General features: G+C 48.9%; 1 protein-coding gene across 1 annotated transcript; it reads left to right on the plus strand.

Moving 5' to 3' along the window:
- Positions 1-402: 402 nt before the first annotated feature.
- LOC117418846 (adenylosuccinate lyase) lies at positions 403-15258 on the plus strand. The gene is made up of 13 exons (XM_059016130.1): positions 403-615; positions 2989-3192; positions 4151-4195; positions 5128-5207; positions 6705-6876; positions 7195-7241; positions 7732-7822; positions 9105-9174; positions 10893-11040; positions 11782-11872; positions 13027-13116; positions 14237-14413; positions 15120-15258. Exons 1-13 carry the CDS (start codon positions 448-450, stop codon positions 15204-15206), a joined length of 1470 nt encoding a protein of 489 aa, XP_058872113.1. The 5' UTR covers positions 403-447; the 3' UTR covers positions 15207-15258.
- Positions 15259-16858: the final 1600 nt, after the last annotated feature.

The raw sequence follows: 16858 nt of genomic DNA on the forward strand, positions 1-16858 counted from the left end.
TTAGGGTTCAAATATCTCATTGCAATGCTTTCACTGCATTTGTCCTGATCAGATTATGTCCATGGAAGTGACTGATAGGCTCCAACAGAGGCAGATACAAAGTCAAAAGATTGCCTTACAAACGGAACTGCGTTTTTTTATATAGATACACGGTTTATATACAGATTTTTAGAATCTTTATTAATTGGGTTTATATTGACATTCGGCACAGCTGGTTGTCTGTTTTCCAAAAATCCTCAATCACCGCTTCTGAATTCCGATTCCTGCACCCAAGTAGAATTAACGTGCGCGTGTTTGCCAGGTTATACGGTAAGTATTCGCTTTGACCGTCTGCCGTATTTCGTCGAGCGTTGGCGTGCATCCTAATGGCTGCTGTGAAGATTGACCTTCTGTCGTATTCTGCTGCTCGCTTTTTAACAGCACACAGCAGGCTGGCAGAAGCTAAGCATGGCTGACCCTGGCACTGCAGAGACGAGCCGGGACGAGGAGTTTCTGAAGTATCGCTCCCCGCTGGTGTCGCGCTATGCCAGCAAGGAGATGGCATACAACTTCAGCGACAGAAAGAAATTTACGACGTGGAGGAAACTCTGGATTTATCTCGCCAAAGCGGAGAAGGTCAGTCGAGCAGAAGCACCGCAGTAACACACAGTGGCATGCTTTTGTGAGTGACGTGTGGCGCTAAACTTAGCTGCTGCTGCTGCGGTAAGACCGTCACCGTGAAATTCCAGACCGGAGCCATGCTTCCCCCCTCCCTTATACTGTGCATTCATCACACTGCTTATGAATAATAACATACCATACCTCGCTATTCTTTCCATGTCTCGCTATGCTTTCTCGCATGCTTACAAGAGAAAAAACGATGTCTGCAAGGGGAGATTGTAATCAGTGTTATGTATTTTCTTAATGATATGTAGCACGCACTTTTGTACAAGAAAACTAGCATTTCCTTGGTCGTTTGACGTGGAGGGTGAAATTCTCTCCCCTCCCCAAATAACTGCCACGCTTTGACCTGAAAGAGGGTTAAGACCCACGGCGTGCAAGCGGAGAAGAGAAGGCTGGGAAAGAGAGAGCTTTCTGGAAACTATTATGGTAACAAATACTGTTTTTAAGGTACTGTACGTAATTGCATAGACTGGACTTGTGTTAAAATCTTACACACATATAACCTGAGGTGCGATTTCTAGACGCACGCTCTTGTCAATCAACACAGACCGCCTTGTTTACTTCATCAGTGAAACCCCAGCACGAGAACTTGTGACGCAGCAGGACTATCCCGTGATCACGCCCCTGATTAGATTAGGGCTAATTGTCTTTCCTCAAGCTCCTGATTAATTCAATGAAGCGACACAGATGCACACAGCGAACACCGCTGTGGTTCCTTATGAAGACACCCACACAGCAAGCTCCGGATTACCCGTACACAGTGCTTCAGTGATGGGTGTACTAGGAGTAGTTTGTTTTAAGGGATTCAAATCCACAGTGTTTTTATTACGTCATGCCTCAGCACTGGTTTGCTGGAAAGGCTTCCAGCAGATCTGCGTTTGTTTGTCAGTGAAATCTGATTTGCAGAACTTCAAGGAGTGAACGTTTTGCGTTAGGTTAGTTTAAACGTCCCTTTGAAAGCACAATGATCTCCAGATTTATGTGTAGAATAATCTCTGGAGCGGTCTCCTCTTTCAAAGCTCTGTCTGTCCTGGGCAGTGATTAGATTTATTTATAGAGTAATCTCTGGAGCGGTCTCCTCTTTCAGAGCTCTGTGTATCCTGGGCAGTGATTAGATTTATTTATAGAGTAATCTCTGGAGCGGTCTCCTCTTTCAGAGCTCTGTCTGTCCTGGACAGTGATATCTGAGCTGGCAGTGACAGCATTGCAGAGAGAGCAGCTCCTGAGCTGTGATCAGTGAAGCAGGAGATGGAGGAGCTCTCCCTCCATCTGCTGTGTTAAAAATAATCTCCGGTCAGCCCAGGAGAATGCCTGGGGTTAGTCACACAAGGAGCAGCTCTTCGTTGCTTTATATACCAGTGAGCCTTTAGGCAGCTTGACTCCTGTAAAAGCAGTTTTGAAATGAGCAGGCTTGCAGCACACATGACTGATCACGCTGTAGCGAGTGAAGTGTCCTGTGCTGAAATGAAAGCCCTGATGAATCAATGAAACAAAACGGTCTCAGTGTTTGGTGTCACAGTGAGAAATCTCAAGCTTCACTACTGTGATGAGACACAAGGAGGATCGCTTCACCAGGGTCTGTCTCTCTGTCTCTCTGGCTGTGGCAGGCAGCTACATGCTGGGCAGCTAGCTCTGCTGTCTGCTGCTCCTCTCCTAACAGAACTGGCAGTTCTTCTAAGTCAAGAGAGCAGCTGGAATGTTGTGGCCTGATTGGCCAGTTTGGGGAAGTACGTGTCCCTGATTTGCTTATACTGGGGACAGTGTAACAGGAAGTGCATTTCTGTCTCGCTCTCTCTCTCTCTCTCGCTCTCTCTTGCTCTCTTCCTCCTTTCTCTCGCTCTCTCACTCTCTCGCTCTCTCTTGCTCTCTTCCTCCTTTCTCTCGCTCTCTCACTCTCACTGGCTCTCTCTCGCTGTCTCTCTCGCTATCTTCCTCTTTCTCTCGCTCGCTCGCTCTCCCGCTCTTGCTCTTTCTCTCTCTCTCTGTCTCTTGCTCTCGCTGTCTCTCTCGCTCTCTCTCTGTCTCTCGCTCGCTCTCTTCCTCTTTTTCTCTCGCTCTCTGTCACTCTCGCTCGCTCTCTTCCTCCTTTCTCTCGCTCTCTCGCTCTCTCGCTCTTTCACTGTCTCTCGCTCTCTTCCTCTTTCTCTCGCTCGCTCGCTCTCTCTCTGTCTCTCTCTCTCTCTCTCTCTCTCTCTCTCTCTCTCTCTCTCTCTCTCCTACACATTTGTTCATGCCTCTAAAAGCCTGTACATCAGAAACCACACTTTTTCAGCTCCAGGTTCGAGTTTGAAGTAATAAAGTAAAGCCGGTTGTGTTGCTTCCTAGGAGCTGGGCCTGCCGATCACAGAGGAGCAGATCCAGGAGATGGAGACGAACGCCGAGCTGATTGATTTCAAGATGGCGGCGGAGGAGGAGAAGCGGTTACGTCATGACGTGATGGCGCACGTCCACGCCTTCAGCCACTGCTGTCCCAAGGCAGCCGGGATCATCCACCTGGGAGCCACGTCCTGCTACGTGGGAGACAACACTGTGAGCATCGTTCACTGTGCGCTGCCCTGAGCAGTCCCCCAGCGTTCTGCAGATCCTTTTAAAACAGGAGACCGTGTAGCCATCAGCTCGGGGTCCTCGCACGCAGCTCCACATGCGCCATCTCCGCTTGCTCATTTATTCCGGGGTCCGACATCATCAGAAAGACGCAAAAAACAGGTCTCTAGTCGTTTTTTCTCCGGAATAAGCCGAGAAAACCATTCAATGGCCGAGTGAGAGCGACAGGAGCCGAGACAAGCTGAAAAAATGGGGCGTATCTCATGAATACTGACCCGACACCACATAGATAACACGGACATACACAACCAAGACAGCTGCTTCTGCATCCAGCGCTCAGAGAACATCACAGACACCTGCAGAGCGTTTTGAGATGTTACAGTAATAAAATAACGACTCGGATCACATGATCGAGGAGTTTGGTGATAAAACGAGCGATCAGGAGATGATTTATCGGTACGCACGACTATGAAGAGGTATGTGATAAATACAGAGAACAAGGAGCGGGGCTGGAGAAGCAGTACTGAGAGTCCTGTTGATCTGCAAACCTGTTTTACTGTGAAATAAAATACTTTTAAACAGCGCGTCTAAAATAAACTGCAAGTGTGAAAATAAATTGGACCCCAGTTCAAATCCCACCTCAGCCACTGACTCACTGTGTGACCCTGAGCAAGTCGCTTCACCTCCTTGTGCTCCGTCTTTCGGGTGAGACGTAGTTGTAAGTGACTCTGCAGCTGATGCATAGTTCACACACCCTAGTCTCTGTAAGACGCCTTGGATAAAGGCGTCTGCTAAATAAACACATAATAATAATAATACAGGAGGTGGGACGGCAGGGTTTTGGATGAGGGATTTTAGGAGGAGGGAGGCTCAGAGAGAAGAGGCAGGCTGCAGTGTTTGTGATTTTAAGAACCTTATTTTGTTTTTTTTTGTTTTCCTTCAGGATCTCATAGTTCTCCGTGATGGGTTTGATATCCTGTTACCCAAGGTAAGAATGAAGTGTGGTTTTGATCCAGTAAGGGTTTCATCGCTGAGCCAAGGTTAGAATGAAGTGTGGTTCTGATCCAGTAAGGGTTTCATCGCTGAGCCAAGGTTAGAGTGAAGTGTGGTTCTGATCCAGTAAGGGTTTCATCGCTGAGCCAAGGTAAGAATGAAGTGTGGTTCTGGTCCAGTAAGGGTTTCATTGCTGATCCAAGGTTAGAATGAAGTGTGGTTCTGGTCCAGTAAGGGTTTCATCGCTGAGCCAAGTACATCAACGTGATTTCGTCAGATTCCAGGATAAAGAAACAAGGTTTTTAAGCTGCTAGAAATTGAAGCTCTGAGTTTCAATCCTCCTTAAAGGAGAAGTCTCTTGAGAATCGTTGAAATCCTCTCTTAATTCTGTCTCTTAGCTGCCCCCTGACCAAGCAGTCCTATCAATACTGCAGCCAGAGCTTGAAAGCTCAGCTCGACCTGGTAGAATGTCCTCTGTGGATACGACGCTGCGCGATCGCAGGGTAGGGACAGCAAGGACGTCCTCCTTGAACGTGAAGACGTACGTGAGGTTTTCCTGTGTCGCGCGGGAGTCAAATCAACTAAACGCTGTTTAAAAATCCTGTCTACAGCAAACGTTCAGAAAGACGTGCTGCGCAGCGCGCGTGCGGATAGCAGGTGTGAAGTAAATGCATTTTTCTGTTCAGAGTTACACTAGCGCTCCCTGATTGTAGTTATCCAGAAGGAGCTGGAAGAATACAGGACCCTGAACCGCAGTGGAAGTGTTGAATCACAGCAACCAAACGCTGCAGGATACCGGAACAGGAACACGAGACTTCTGCTTGAAATGATACCGAGATGATGGGTAGAAATGTGCTTGCTTAGCAGGAGTTGCTTAGCGATTTCAGGTGGGATTAATCTGAGCTGATGTTTCCCCTTCTCTCCCAGCTGGCTCGTGTGATCAGCCGTTTGGCTGATTTTGCTGAGAAGTATGCAGACTTACCCACGCTGGGCTTCACTCACTATCAGTAAGTACTGCAGTGCAGCTAGCGAGACTCTCCTGAAGTCTCCCCGCGGCCTCTCCTACACTAATCCAGGGCATTCAGTACTGTCAGTGTGTCTGTGAGGCTCTTGTGCGGTCCTGTCACTGTGTTTGTGAGGCTCTTGTGTAGTCCTGTCAGTGTGTTTGTGAGGCTCTTGTGCAGTCCTGTCACTGTGTTTGTGAGGCTCTTGTGCAGTCCTGTCAGTGTGTTTGTGAGGCTCTTGTGCAGTCCTGTCAGTGTGTTTGTGAGGCTCTTGTGCAGTCCTGTCAATGTGTTTGTGAGGCTCTTGTGCGGTCCTGTCAGTGTGTTTGTGAGGCTCTTGTGCAGTCCTGTCAATGTGTTTGTGAGGCTCTTGTGCAGTCCTGTCAGTGTGTTTGTGAGGCTCTTGTGCGGTCCTGTCAGTGTGTTTGTGAGGCTCTTGTGCGGTCCTGTCAGTGTGTTTGTGAGGCTCTTGTGCGGTCCTGTCAGTGTGTTTGCGAGGCTCTTGTGCGGTCCTGTCAGTGTGTTTGTGAGGCTCTTGTGCGGTCCTGTCAGTGTGTTTGTGAGGCTCTTGTGCAGTCCTGTCAGTGTGTTTGTGAGGCTCTTGTGCGGTCCTGTGTTTGCGAGGCTCTTGTGCGGTCCTGTCAGTGTGTTTGTGAGGCTCTTGTGCAGTCCTGTCAGTGTGTTTGTGAGGCTCTTGTGCAGTCCTGTCAGTGTGTTTGTGAGGCTCTTGTGCGGTCCTGTCAGTGTGTTTGTGAGGCTCTTGTGCGGTCCTGTGTTTGTGATGCTCTTGTGCAGTCCTGTCAGTGTGTTTGTGAGGCTCTTGTGCAGTCCTGTGTTTGTGATGCTCTTGTGTAGTCCTGTCAGTGTGTTTGTGAGGCTCTTGTGCAGTCCTGTGTTTGTGAGGCTCTTGTGCAGTCCTGTCAGTGTGTTTGTGAGGCTCTTGTGCAGTCCTGTCAGTGTGTTTGTGAGGCTCTTGTGCAGTCCTGTCAGTGTGTTTGTGAGGCTCTTGTGCGGTCCAGTGTTTGTGATGCTCTTGTGCAGTCCTGTCAGTGTGTTTGTGAGGCTCTTGTGCAGTCCTGTCAGTGTGTTTGTGAGGCTCTTGTGCAGTCCTGTCAGTGTGTTTGTGAGGCTCTTGTGCGGTCCTGTGTTTGTGAGGCTCTTGTGCAGTCCTGTCAGTGTGTTTGTGAGGCTCTTGTGCGGTCCTGTCAGTGTGTTTGTGAGGCTCTTGTGCAGTCCTGTCAGTGTGTTTGTGAGGCTCTTGTGCGGTCCTGTCAGTGTGTTTGTGAGGCTCTTGTGCGGTCCTGTCAGTGTGTTTGTGAGGCTCCTGTGCGGTCCTGTCAGTGTGTTTGTGAGGCTCTTGTGCGGTCCTGTGTTTGTGATGCTCTTTTGCTGTTGTGCAGTCCTTTGTGTTTGATGCTCTTTTGCTCTTGTGCAGTGCTGTGTTTGTGAGGCTCTTTTGCTCTTGTGCAGTCCTGTCAATCTGTTCCTTTTGCCCTGAAGGCCGGCCCAGCTGACCACCGTGGGGAAGCGTGCCTGTCTGTGGATCCAGGACCTCTGCATGGACATGAGGAATTTGGAGAGAGCCAGAGCGGAGCTTCGTTTCCGGGGGGTCAAAGGAACCACGGGCACGCAGGCCAGCTTCCTGCAACTCTTTGAGGGGAACCATGATAAGGTACACCGCTGCCTACCTCCTAACGAGGGACCGGGGAGGAAGTGTGGACCTGGTAATGAGAGCTGAAGGACTAGGAACGGGGGTAGTGTGGCTTAGCAGTTGGAGAAAGACTGAGAGGTTGGCACATTGTGGCCTAGTGGTTGGGGCTGAGCAGCTGGGAATAAGGGAGGCAGTGTGGCCCAGTTGTTAGAGCTGATGGACTGGGACAGAGGGAGGCAGTGTGGTCCAGCGGTTGGCGAAGGACTGAGGTGGGAGCATTGCAGCCTATTGGTCAATCTGTCACATTTTATCTTCAAATATCTTATTTTTGTTTTTAAGGTTGAAGAGCTTGACAGACTGGTAACAGAAATGGCTGGATTCAAACAGTACGTGTTTTCTTTTTTGTTTATTTGGAGAGGTGGGGCAGTTGAACAGTCAATAAAGCGAGGGATATTTTGTAAGACTAGGGGGAGCCTTGCACGGCTAGGAGCGATGCGAGTCGTGTTTCCTGTTTGGAGCGAGGAACAGGTCTAATGAACCTTGACTGGCAAAGCGTGATGTGTTTTGAAAGGCCCGCTGCACTGCGGATCACGTCCATCGTTCCCTGGAATATTAAAGAAACAGTCGTGTGCAAATGTATCGGAACACCTCATTCATATCCTTCATAATCCTACCTGCATGAAATTGAGATTTCCACATGCACAGCAGAAGCAGTCGGGTGTTGTGATGAGTTTGCACACGTGTGTGTTTTTCCGAGTACCTGCTGTGTAAACGCACTGATCTGAGAGACGTTGAATGTAAAGTGACGTTCGGTGTTTTCGCAGGGAGTCATGTTTCTTCGCTTGGGTAACAGTATGCTGTCATCACTCTCTGCAGGGCGTACCTGGTGACCGGACAGACGTACAGCCGCAAGGTGGACATCGACTCCCTGTCTGTGCTGTCCAGCCTGGGGGCCACCGTGCACAAGGTGAGTGACCCAGACAGCTTCATGTTCGCATTCAAGGGCTCCCTGTCTGCGCTGTCCAGCAGTGATCCAGACAGCTTCATATTCACATTCAAACATCCACATGCCCATTCTCTCCAGGGAGGCGTCGCTATACGATTCCTTCAGACAGGAGATCTGGAGGAGCTGCAATCACAGCTATACGATTCCTTCAGACAGGATCGGAGATCTGGAGGAGCTGCAATCGCAGCTATACGATTCCTTCAGACAGGAGATCTGGAGGAGCTGCAATCACAGCTATACGATTCCTTCAGACAGGAGATCTGGAGGAGCTGCAATCGCAGCTATACGATTCCTTCAGACAGGAGATCTGGAGGAGCTGCAATCGCAGCTATACGATTCCTTCAGACAGGAGATTTGGAGGAGCTGCAATCGCAGCTATACGATTCCTTCAGACAGGAGATCTGGAGGAGCTGCAATCGCAGCTATACGATTCCTTCAGACAGGAGATCTGGAGGAGCTGCAATCGCAGCTATACGATTCCTTCAGACAGGAGATTTGGAGGAGCTGCAATCGCAGCTATACGATTCCTTCAGACAGGAGATTTGGAGGAGCTGCAATCGCAGCTATACGATTCCTTCAGACAGGAGATCTGGAGGAGCTGCAATCGCAGCTATACGATTCCTTCAGACAGGAGATCTGGAGGAGCTGCAATCACAGCTATACGATTCCTTCAGACAGGATCGGAGATCTGGAGGGGCTGGAATCACAGCTTGGGTTGTCTAGAACTACCCTTCTATTTATACTGAAAACACACTTTAAAATAACATGGCATCCCTGAACTCTATTCCCTTTTCTCTGTTCTTACGAAATAAACCAATTTCCGTGGCAGCAGGTCATTGTGCTTCTCAGCCGGCCATCGCTGTACGATACACACCACAGTTTAAACACAGGTCAGTACATGCGCGTTCTCTAGCCACAGCTCAATATAACACACGCGTCGCGACCATGTCTTTTGAACGGGTCCTTCGTACGGTCATGTCCTCTTGGCATGTTTATCTTCTACACCTCGTTCACTGAGCGCATCACTCAAACGCCCACGTTTTCCTAATCGCACTCGGAGCTGTGCAGCTCTCTCACTGCAGTGGCTGGTCCACTTGCTGCACACGATCATCACATTTCCTCTACGTTATGTAACCCATTGCTGCTGGTACGGCTGTGCCGCCAGCGTAAGGGCTTTTGTGTCTGTTCGAGCCGTCCTGTGTTGCCTTTTTTGAATTGCATCTCCTTCCTCTTTCCTCCACAGATCTGCACCGATATCCGTCTGCTGGCCAACCTGAAGGAGCTGGAGGAGCCCTTTGAGAAGGACCAGATTGGTGAGGGAGTCATTCAGGACTAGCCTTCTCAATCATACAGAGTCTGAGCCCTTTGAGAAGGACCAGATTGGTGAGGGAGTCATTCAGGGCTAGCCGCCTCATTCATACAGAGAATGAGCCCTTTGAGAAGGACCAGATTGGTGAGGGAGTCCTTCAGGACTAGCCTTCTCATTAATACAGAGTCTGAGCCCTTTGAGAAGGACCAGATTGGTGAGGGAGTCCTTCAGGACTAGCCTTCTCATTAATACAGAGTCTGAGCCCTTTGAGAAGGACCAGATTGGTGAGGGAGTCCTTCAGGACTAGCCTTCTCATTAATACAGAGAATGAGCCCTTTGAGAAGGACCAGATTGGTGAGGGAGTCCTTCAGGACTAGCCTTCTCATTCATACAGAGTCTGAGCCCTTTGAGAAGGACCAGATTGGTGAGGGAGTCATTCAGGACTAGCCTTCTCATTAATACAGAGAATGAGAAAGTTTCCAAACGAGAGGAGGCCCCATTCGGACCATCTTGCTTGTTTGGTTGTTAGTAGCTTATTGATCCCAGAATCTCATCAAGCAGCTTCTTGAAGGATCCCAGGGTGTCGGCTTCAACAACATTACTGGGGAGTTGGTTCCAGACCCTCACAATTCTCTGTGTAAAAAAGTGCCTCCTATTTTCTGTTCTGAATGCCCCTTTATCTAATCTCCATTTGTGACCCCTGGTCCTTGTTTCTTTTTTCAGGTTGAAAAAGTCCCCTGGGTTGACATTGTCTATACCTTTTAGGATTTTGAATGCTTGAATCAGATCACCGCGTAGTCTTCTTTGTTCAAGACTGAACAGATTCAATTCTTTTAGCCTGTCTGCATACGACATGCCTTTTAAACCCAGGATAATTCTGGTCGCTCTTCTTTGCACTCTTTCTAGAGCAGCAATATCTTTTTTTGTAACGAGGCGACCAGAACTGAACACAATATTCATAGGTGAGGTCTTACTAATGCATTACTTCCAATCAACATTACTTCCCTTGATTTAAATTCAACACAATATATCCGAGCATCTTGCATAGAGGTCTTACCTTGCAGGTTGTATAGTGACCATCGTGGGTCTGCAGGTTTTGAGGTCACTTCGCGGGTCACTTGGGTGGTCTGTGAATCGATTCCTCTTGTCTTGTGCTCCGCAACTCACGTTGCACTTGAGAAAAAAAAGCTTTGCAAATCTGCCTTAATTTATTTTTCTTACCTGAAACCGTTTGCAAGTCCAGTTTAGAGAAGGGGATGGATTTTAAAGGACAGTGAACAGCTGGTTTAAGAGCCCAATTCAATTATTTTAAAATCCAAGAACACTTGATTTTAGATTCAGATTTGTCAAAGACTTCATTGGTAACAGCCAGGTAGGTCAGTCCCAGGACTGGCGTGTGTTTTTAATGGACAGGGTTTAAGAATGAAATCTCTTCTGCCTAGATGATAGAGGGACTTCATCGAAGTGCCTCATGATCCAGATCAAATGAACCCAAGTCCCCGTCCTATCCTGTGATTCGGGGCTCTTGTTGTGCTAAGAGGGACGATGGATCTAAAGGCTGCTTCTGTCTCACAAACTCTGTTAAGTTCCTGAAAACAGAAAAGGCTCCACATGCGTTATTATTGCAATTCCCCCCCAAACCCTTTTCCAGCTGTTGGTTAAATGATCTGGTCCTGAGATTAGAAGACAGCGTTGACTGATTTTTAACCCCTCGTGTCCCAGGCTCCAGCGCCATGGCGTACAAACGCAACCCCATGCGCTCGGAGCGCTGCTGCAGCCTGGCCCGCCACCTCATCACCCTGATCATGGACCCGCTGCAGACCGCCGCTGTGCAGTGGTTTGAGAGGACGCTGGATGACAGCGCCAACAGGTACCAGATACATCTGCCATTGGTTTAATCAGCACAGGCACATCTCCGTGGTACAGCACTAATACAGTGAGAGAGAGAGAGAGAGAGCAAGGGAATCCATGCTCCATGAAATAACAGTAAAATAATTCCAAACAATTACTGTACAGCCAGAAATCTGTAAGTGTGGAGTAGTGGTTAGGGCTCTGGACTCTTGACCGGAGGGTCGTGGGTTCAATCCCAGGTGGGGGGGACACTGCTGTTGTACCCTTGAGCAAGGTACTTTACCTAGATTGCTCCAGTAAAAACCCAACTGTATAAATGGGGAGTTGTATGTAAAAATTATATCTTGTAACAATTGTAAGTCGCCCTGGATAAGGGCGTCTGCTAAGAAATAAATAATAATAATAATAATTTATTAACCCTCCCCCCCCCCCCCCCCACTCATTTGCATCTATTAAACCAGTTTGTGCTTTTTAATCAGGCATCTTAATCTACTTCTAAAAAGCCTCCTGCGTTTCGCCGTTTGTTACAATGTGTTCTTTTTCTCTTACAATTTAAGATTGATTGCATATTAAAGTCATCAGTTAAGTTAGATAGTCTCTGACTTGCGTATTTTGACAGTGCTCCAGTGGTTTGATCTCGCAGGCACGGCAGATCGAACCGGACGCAGCGGGGGGGGGGGGTTTGAATAATCTCTCCATCCCGAAGGGAAGGAGCTTGCACGGTCCGGCTGAGTGTAACTCTCCTCTCCTCTCCTCTCAGGAGGGTTTCCTTGCCCGAAGCGTTCCTCACGGCGGATATCATCCTGAGCACGCTCCAGAACATCTCCGAGGGGCTGGTCGTCTACCCCAAGGTGAGAGGCTCTTCCCTGCTCGCTGCACACCCCCCCCCCCCCCCCCCGATAGAGTGAACTCCTGTTGCTTCATGAAGGCGAACGAAACCTGTTTAGTAATGTTATGTTATCGTATTGTGCTCCAGAGAAACAGTTTGCTTTAAAATAGGACTGTGTGTGTGTGTCCTGGGCTTCCAGTGAAATCTCGCTCTCTCTCGCTCTCTCTCGCTCTCTCTCGCTCTCTCTCGCTCTCTCTCGCTCTCTCTCGCTCGCTCTCGCTCGCTCTCTCTCGCTCTCTCTCGCTCTCTCGCTCTCTCGCTCTCTCGCTCTCTCTCTCTCCCTCTTTCTCTCCTCCCTCCCTCTCTCTCTCCTCCCTCTCTCTCTCGCTCTCTCGCTCTCCCTCCCTCCCTCCCTCTCTCTCTCCCTCCCTCCCTCCCTCTCTCTCTCCCTCCCTCCCTCCCTCTCTCTCTCCCTCCCTCCCTCTTTCTCTCTCCCTCCCTCCCTCTTTCTCTCTCCCTCCCTCCCTCTTTCTCTCTCCCTCCCTCCCTCTTTCTCTCTCCCTCCCTCCCTCTTTCTCTCTCCCTCCCTCTTTCTCTTTCTCTCCCTCCCTCTTTCTCTCTCCCTCCCTCCCTCTTTCTCTCTCCCTACCTCCCTCTTTCTCTCCCTCCCTCTTTCTCTCTCCCTCCCTCCCTCTTTCTCTCTCCCTCCCTCCCTCTTTCTCTCTCCCTCCCTCCCTCTTTCTCTTTCTCTCCCTCCCTCTTTCTCTCTCCCTCCCTCCCTCTTTCTCTTTCTCTCCCTCCCTCTTTCTCTTTCTCTCCCTCCCTCCCTCCCTCTCTTTCTCTCCCTCCCTCCCTCCCTTCCTCCCTCCCTCTCCCTCCCTCTCTCCCTTCCTCCCTCCCTCCCTCTTTCTCTTTCTCTCTCTTCCTCCCTCTCTCTTTCTCTCCCTCTCTCCCTCCCTCCCGCTCTCACTCTCTTTCTCTTGCTCTCTTTCTCGCCCTCTCCCTTTCCTCTCTCTGTCCCTCTCCCTCTCTCACTCTCTCTCTGTCTCTCTCGTGCTCTGTCTCTCTTCCCCTCTCTCTATCTCTTCCCCTCTCTCTCTCTCTCTCTTCCCCTCTCTCTCTCTCTCTCTCTCTCTCTCTTCCTCTCTCTCTCTCTCTCTCTCTCTTGTGTTGCAGGTGATTGAGAGACACATCCGTCTTGAGCTGCCCTTCATGGCCACTGAGAACATCATCATGGCCATGGTGAAGGCAGGAGGCAGCCGACAGGTGGGTGGCTCCTCCAGCGCGGGGCTGATTGTATGTGTGTGTGTGTGTCGCTGCTCATCTCCAGTGTGTTTTACAGGATTGTATGGGTGTGTGTGTGTGTGTCGCTGCTCATCTCCAGTGTGTTTTACAGGATTGTATGGGTGTGTGTGTGTGTGTCGCTGCTCATCTCCAGTGTGTTTTACAGGATTGTATGGGTGTGTGTGTGTGTGTCGCTGCTCATCTCCAGTGTGTTTTACAGGATTGTATGGGTGTGTGTGTGTGTGTCGCTGCTCATCTCCGGTGTGTTTTACAGGATTGTATGGGTGTGTGTGTGTGTGTCGCTGCTCATCTCCAGTGTGTTTTACAGGATTGTATGGGTGTGTGTGTGTGTGTCGCTGCTCATCTCCGGTGTGTTTTACAGGATTGTATGGGTGTGTGTGTGTGTCGCTGCTCATCTCCAGTGTGTTTTGCAGGATTGTATGGGTGTGTGTGTGTCGCTGCTCATCTCCAGTGTGTTTTACAGGATTGTATGGGTGTGTGTGTGTGTCGCTGCTCATCTCCGGTGTGTTTTACAGGATTGTATGGGTGTGTGTGTGTGTCGCTGCTCATCTCCAGTGTGTTTTACAGGATTGTATGGGTGTGTGTGTGTCGCTGCTCCTCTCCAGTGTGTTTTACAGGATTGTATGGGTGTGTGTGTGTGTCGCTGCTCATCTCCAGTGTGTTTTACAGGATTGTATGGGTGTGTGTGTGTGTCGCTGCTCATCTCCAGTGTGTTTTACAGGATTGTATGGGTGTGTGTGTGTGTGTGTCGCTGCTCATCTCCAGTGTGTTTTACAGGATTGTATGGGTGTGTGTGTGTGTGTGTCGCTGCTCATCTCCAGTGTGTTTTACAGGATTGTATGTGTGTGTGTGTGTCGCTGCTCATCTCCAGTGTGTTTTGCAGGATTGTATGGGTGTGTGTGTGTCGCTGCTCATCTCCAGTGTGTTTTGCAGGATTGTATGGGTGTGTGTGTGTCGCTGCTCATCTCCAGTGTGTTTTACAGGATTGTATGGGTGTGTGTGTGTCGCTGCTCATCTCCAGTGTGTTTTACAGGATTGTGTGGGTGTGTGTGTGTCGCTGCTCATCTCCAGTGTTTTACAGGATTGTCATGAGAAGGTTCGTGTCCTGTCCCAGCTGGCGGCCGCTGTGGTCAAACAGGAGGGCGGAGACAATGACCTCATCGCCCGAATTCAGGCTGACCCCTACTTCACTCCCATCCTGGGACAGCTCGACTCCCTCCTGGACCCCAAAACCTTCACTGGACGAGCCCCCCAACAGGTAATGCTCCCACTGGAACCAAAGGCCTGCCTCCATCCCAGTCCGTTGGCTCTAACCCCTGGAGCCACACTGCTTCCCTTCCTCCCTCTCTCCCTCCCTCCCTGTCTATCCCTCCCTGTCTCTCCCTCCCTCCCAGTCTCTCCCTCCATCCCTCTGTCTCTCCCTCCGTCCCTCCCAGTCTCCATCCCTGTCCCTCCCTCCCTCCCTCCCTCCCAGTCTATCCCTCCCTCCCTCCCTCCCTCCCAGTCTATCCCTCCCTCCCAGTCTGTCCCTCCATCCCTCTGTCTCTCCCTCCCTGTCTCTCCCTCCGTCCCTCCCAGTCTCCATCCCTGTCTCTCCCTCTGTCCCTCCATCCCTCTGTCTCTCCCTCCCTGTCTCTCCCTCCGTCCCTCCCAGTCTCCATCCCTGTCTCTCCCTCTGTCCCTCCCTCCCTCCCTCCCAGTCTATCCCTCCCTCTCTCCCAGTCTCTCCCTCCATCCCTCTGTCTCTCCCTCCCTGTCTCTCCTTCCCAGTCTCCATCCCTGTCTCTCCCTCTGTCTCTCCCTCCCTCCCAGTCTCTCCCTCCCTCCCAGTCTCTCCTCAGTTCTAACCCCTGCAGCCACACTGCTTCCCTCCCTCCCAGTCCTCTACTGTAACCACTGGGGCCTCACCTGGACTCTCTGTCCTGGGATCAGTCCTAAAAGCCTTTCCCCTCTCCCTCTCCCAGGTTAAAAAGTTCCTGTCCGTGGAAGTGCGCCCCCTGCTGTTGCCGTTTGAGAGCGAGATGAATGTGAAGATCGAGCTGGAAATCTGAACGCACTGGAGTTTTGTTTTCACAATAAAAGCTTCCTGGATGACCAGTCGAAGTGCGAGGCCGTGTGATTTGTGTTGTATGAAGCAGGAAAGACATGCTGTCCCCTTTATTTAGGATCTAGAAACACTTTAGGAGATTTTATCAAGGAGCACCTCCACACAGGCCATGTCCTTTATTTAAATACAGCCCATGAATTGACGTTTAATAGAGGCAGGGACGTTTGGTTTTGGTTTAGCTGTTTAGTTGTCAATCAACCAATTAATTGTAAAAAAATAAAACAGAAATCAATACCGAAGAGATACTTGTTTTTACATTTCTCATCAATCCCATGATTGGAGCCGCTTTTTAAAAGTAACCAAAAATCTAACTTTTGAATTATTTAATGACAAAATGTCACATATTTGTATCACAATTGTTGTTTGAGGGATTTGCCGATGTTCTCCTGAAATTTTACATGGTGTATCTTATTACTGTGTATTTACATTGTAGTAAATGCATGTCTACTCGCATAATTACAATGTTATTACACAGAGCTGCAATGTACTTGCTGTGTAAATCCTTTAGCAGGATAAATGGAAGCGCACAGTCCTGTCAGAAAGGGGTTAGGGTTCTATCATTTGCACATTAAATACATTTTAAATACATTTTCCTTTGTGCGAGGGGTCAGGGACCTAGAGGCCCCCAGCGGGGTCCAGGGGCATTTCATCGACACCCTTCATCTGTCAGTGAAGTCAATTTTACACCTAAAAAGATGACAGTGTTAATAAGTGGGGAGCCGGGTTCATGAACAATCACACTGTTAGTTGGATGGGGGAATGTAAATACACATGTAAAGAATTATGTGAGGACTGGTTTAGGCTACCAGTAATCTGTGTAATAATTAGAACTAATCGGAGCACATGCTAAACTGGAAAATGCTGCCAATCTCACTGCTGGGTAGATTGAAATCATTTGGAAGGTGTGTGAACGATGCATCAGCTGCAGAGTCACTTACAACTACGTCTCACCCGAAAGACGGAGCACAAGGAGGTGAAGCGACTCGCTCAGGGTCACACAGTGAGTCAGTGGCTGAGGTGGGATTTGAACCGGGGACCTCCTGGTTACAAGCCCTTTTCTTTAACCACTGGACCACACAGCCATCAATAAAATGTGTGACAGTGTTTATCAAAAAAAGTTAGGATTATACAATGATTATTTAAAACCGGAGAACAGAGATATATCATCGAGAGAGACAAATAACAAGGCGTTGACGTCACAAATAACAAGGCGTTGACGTCACAAATAACAAGGCGTTGACGTCACAAATTCACTGTAAGGAAGACCATCCTTCCTAATAATAATAATAATAATAATAATAATAATAACTGTCGTCATAATCTTTGTTAGATAGCGTCTTTCATTATAAGGATCTTAAAAGCTCTTACAAAGAAAAAGCCGTAAAAAAAGACCATGCAACTGCAGATCACAAATAAAAACTAACAGCCAAACACGTGTGTCCTTTTTAGATGCAATACAGTGTCACAGATCACTGAAATAAGAAACAAGCAAACAGAATGCTTAATTAAAAACAATACAACTCAGATAAACTAGTAGATCGCAAATAAAAAATAACGATAATATCGATGATGGAGGCAGTTTTGGAAGAAAAAACA

Source organism: Acipenser ruthenus, chromosome 52 (genome assembly GCF_902713425.1).
Source record: "Acipenser ruthenus chromosome 52, fAciRut3.2 maternal haplotype, whole genome shotgun sequence".
Lineage (NCBI taxonomy): Eukaryota > Metazoa > Chordata > Actinopteri > Acipenseriformes > Acipenseridae > Acipenser > Acipenser ruthenus.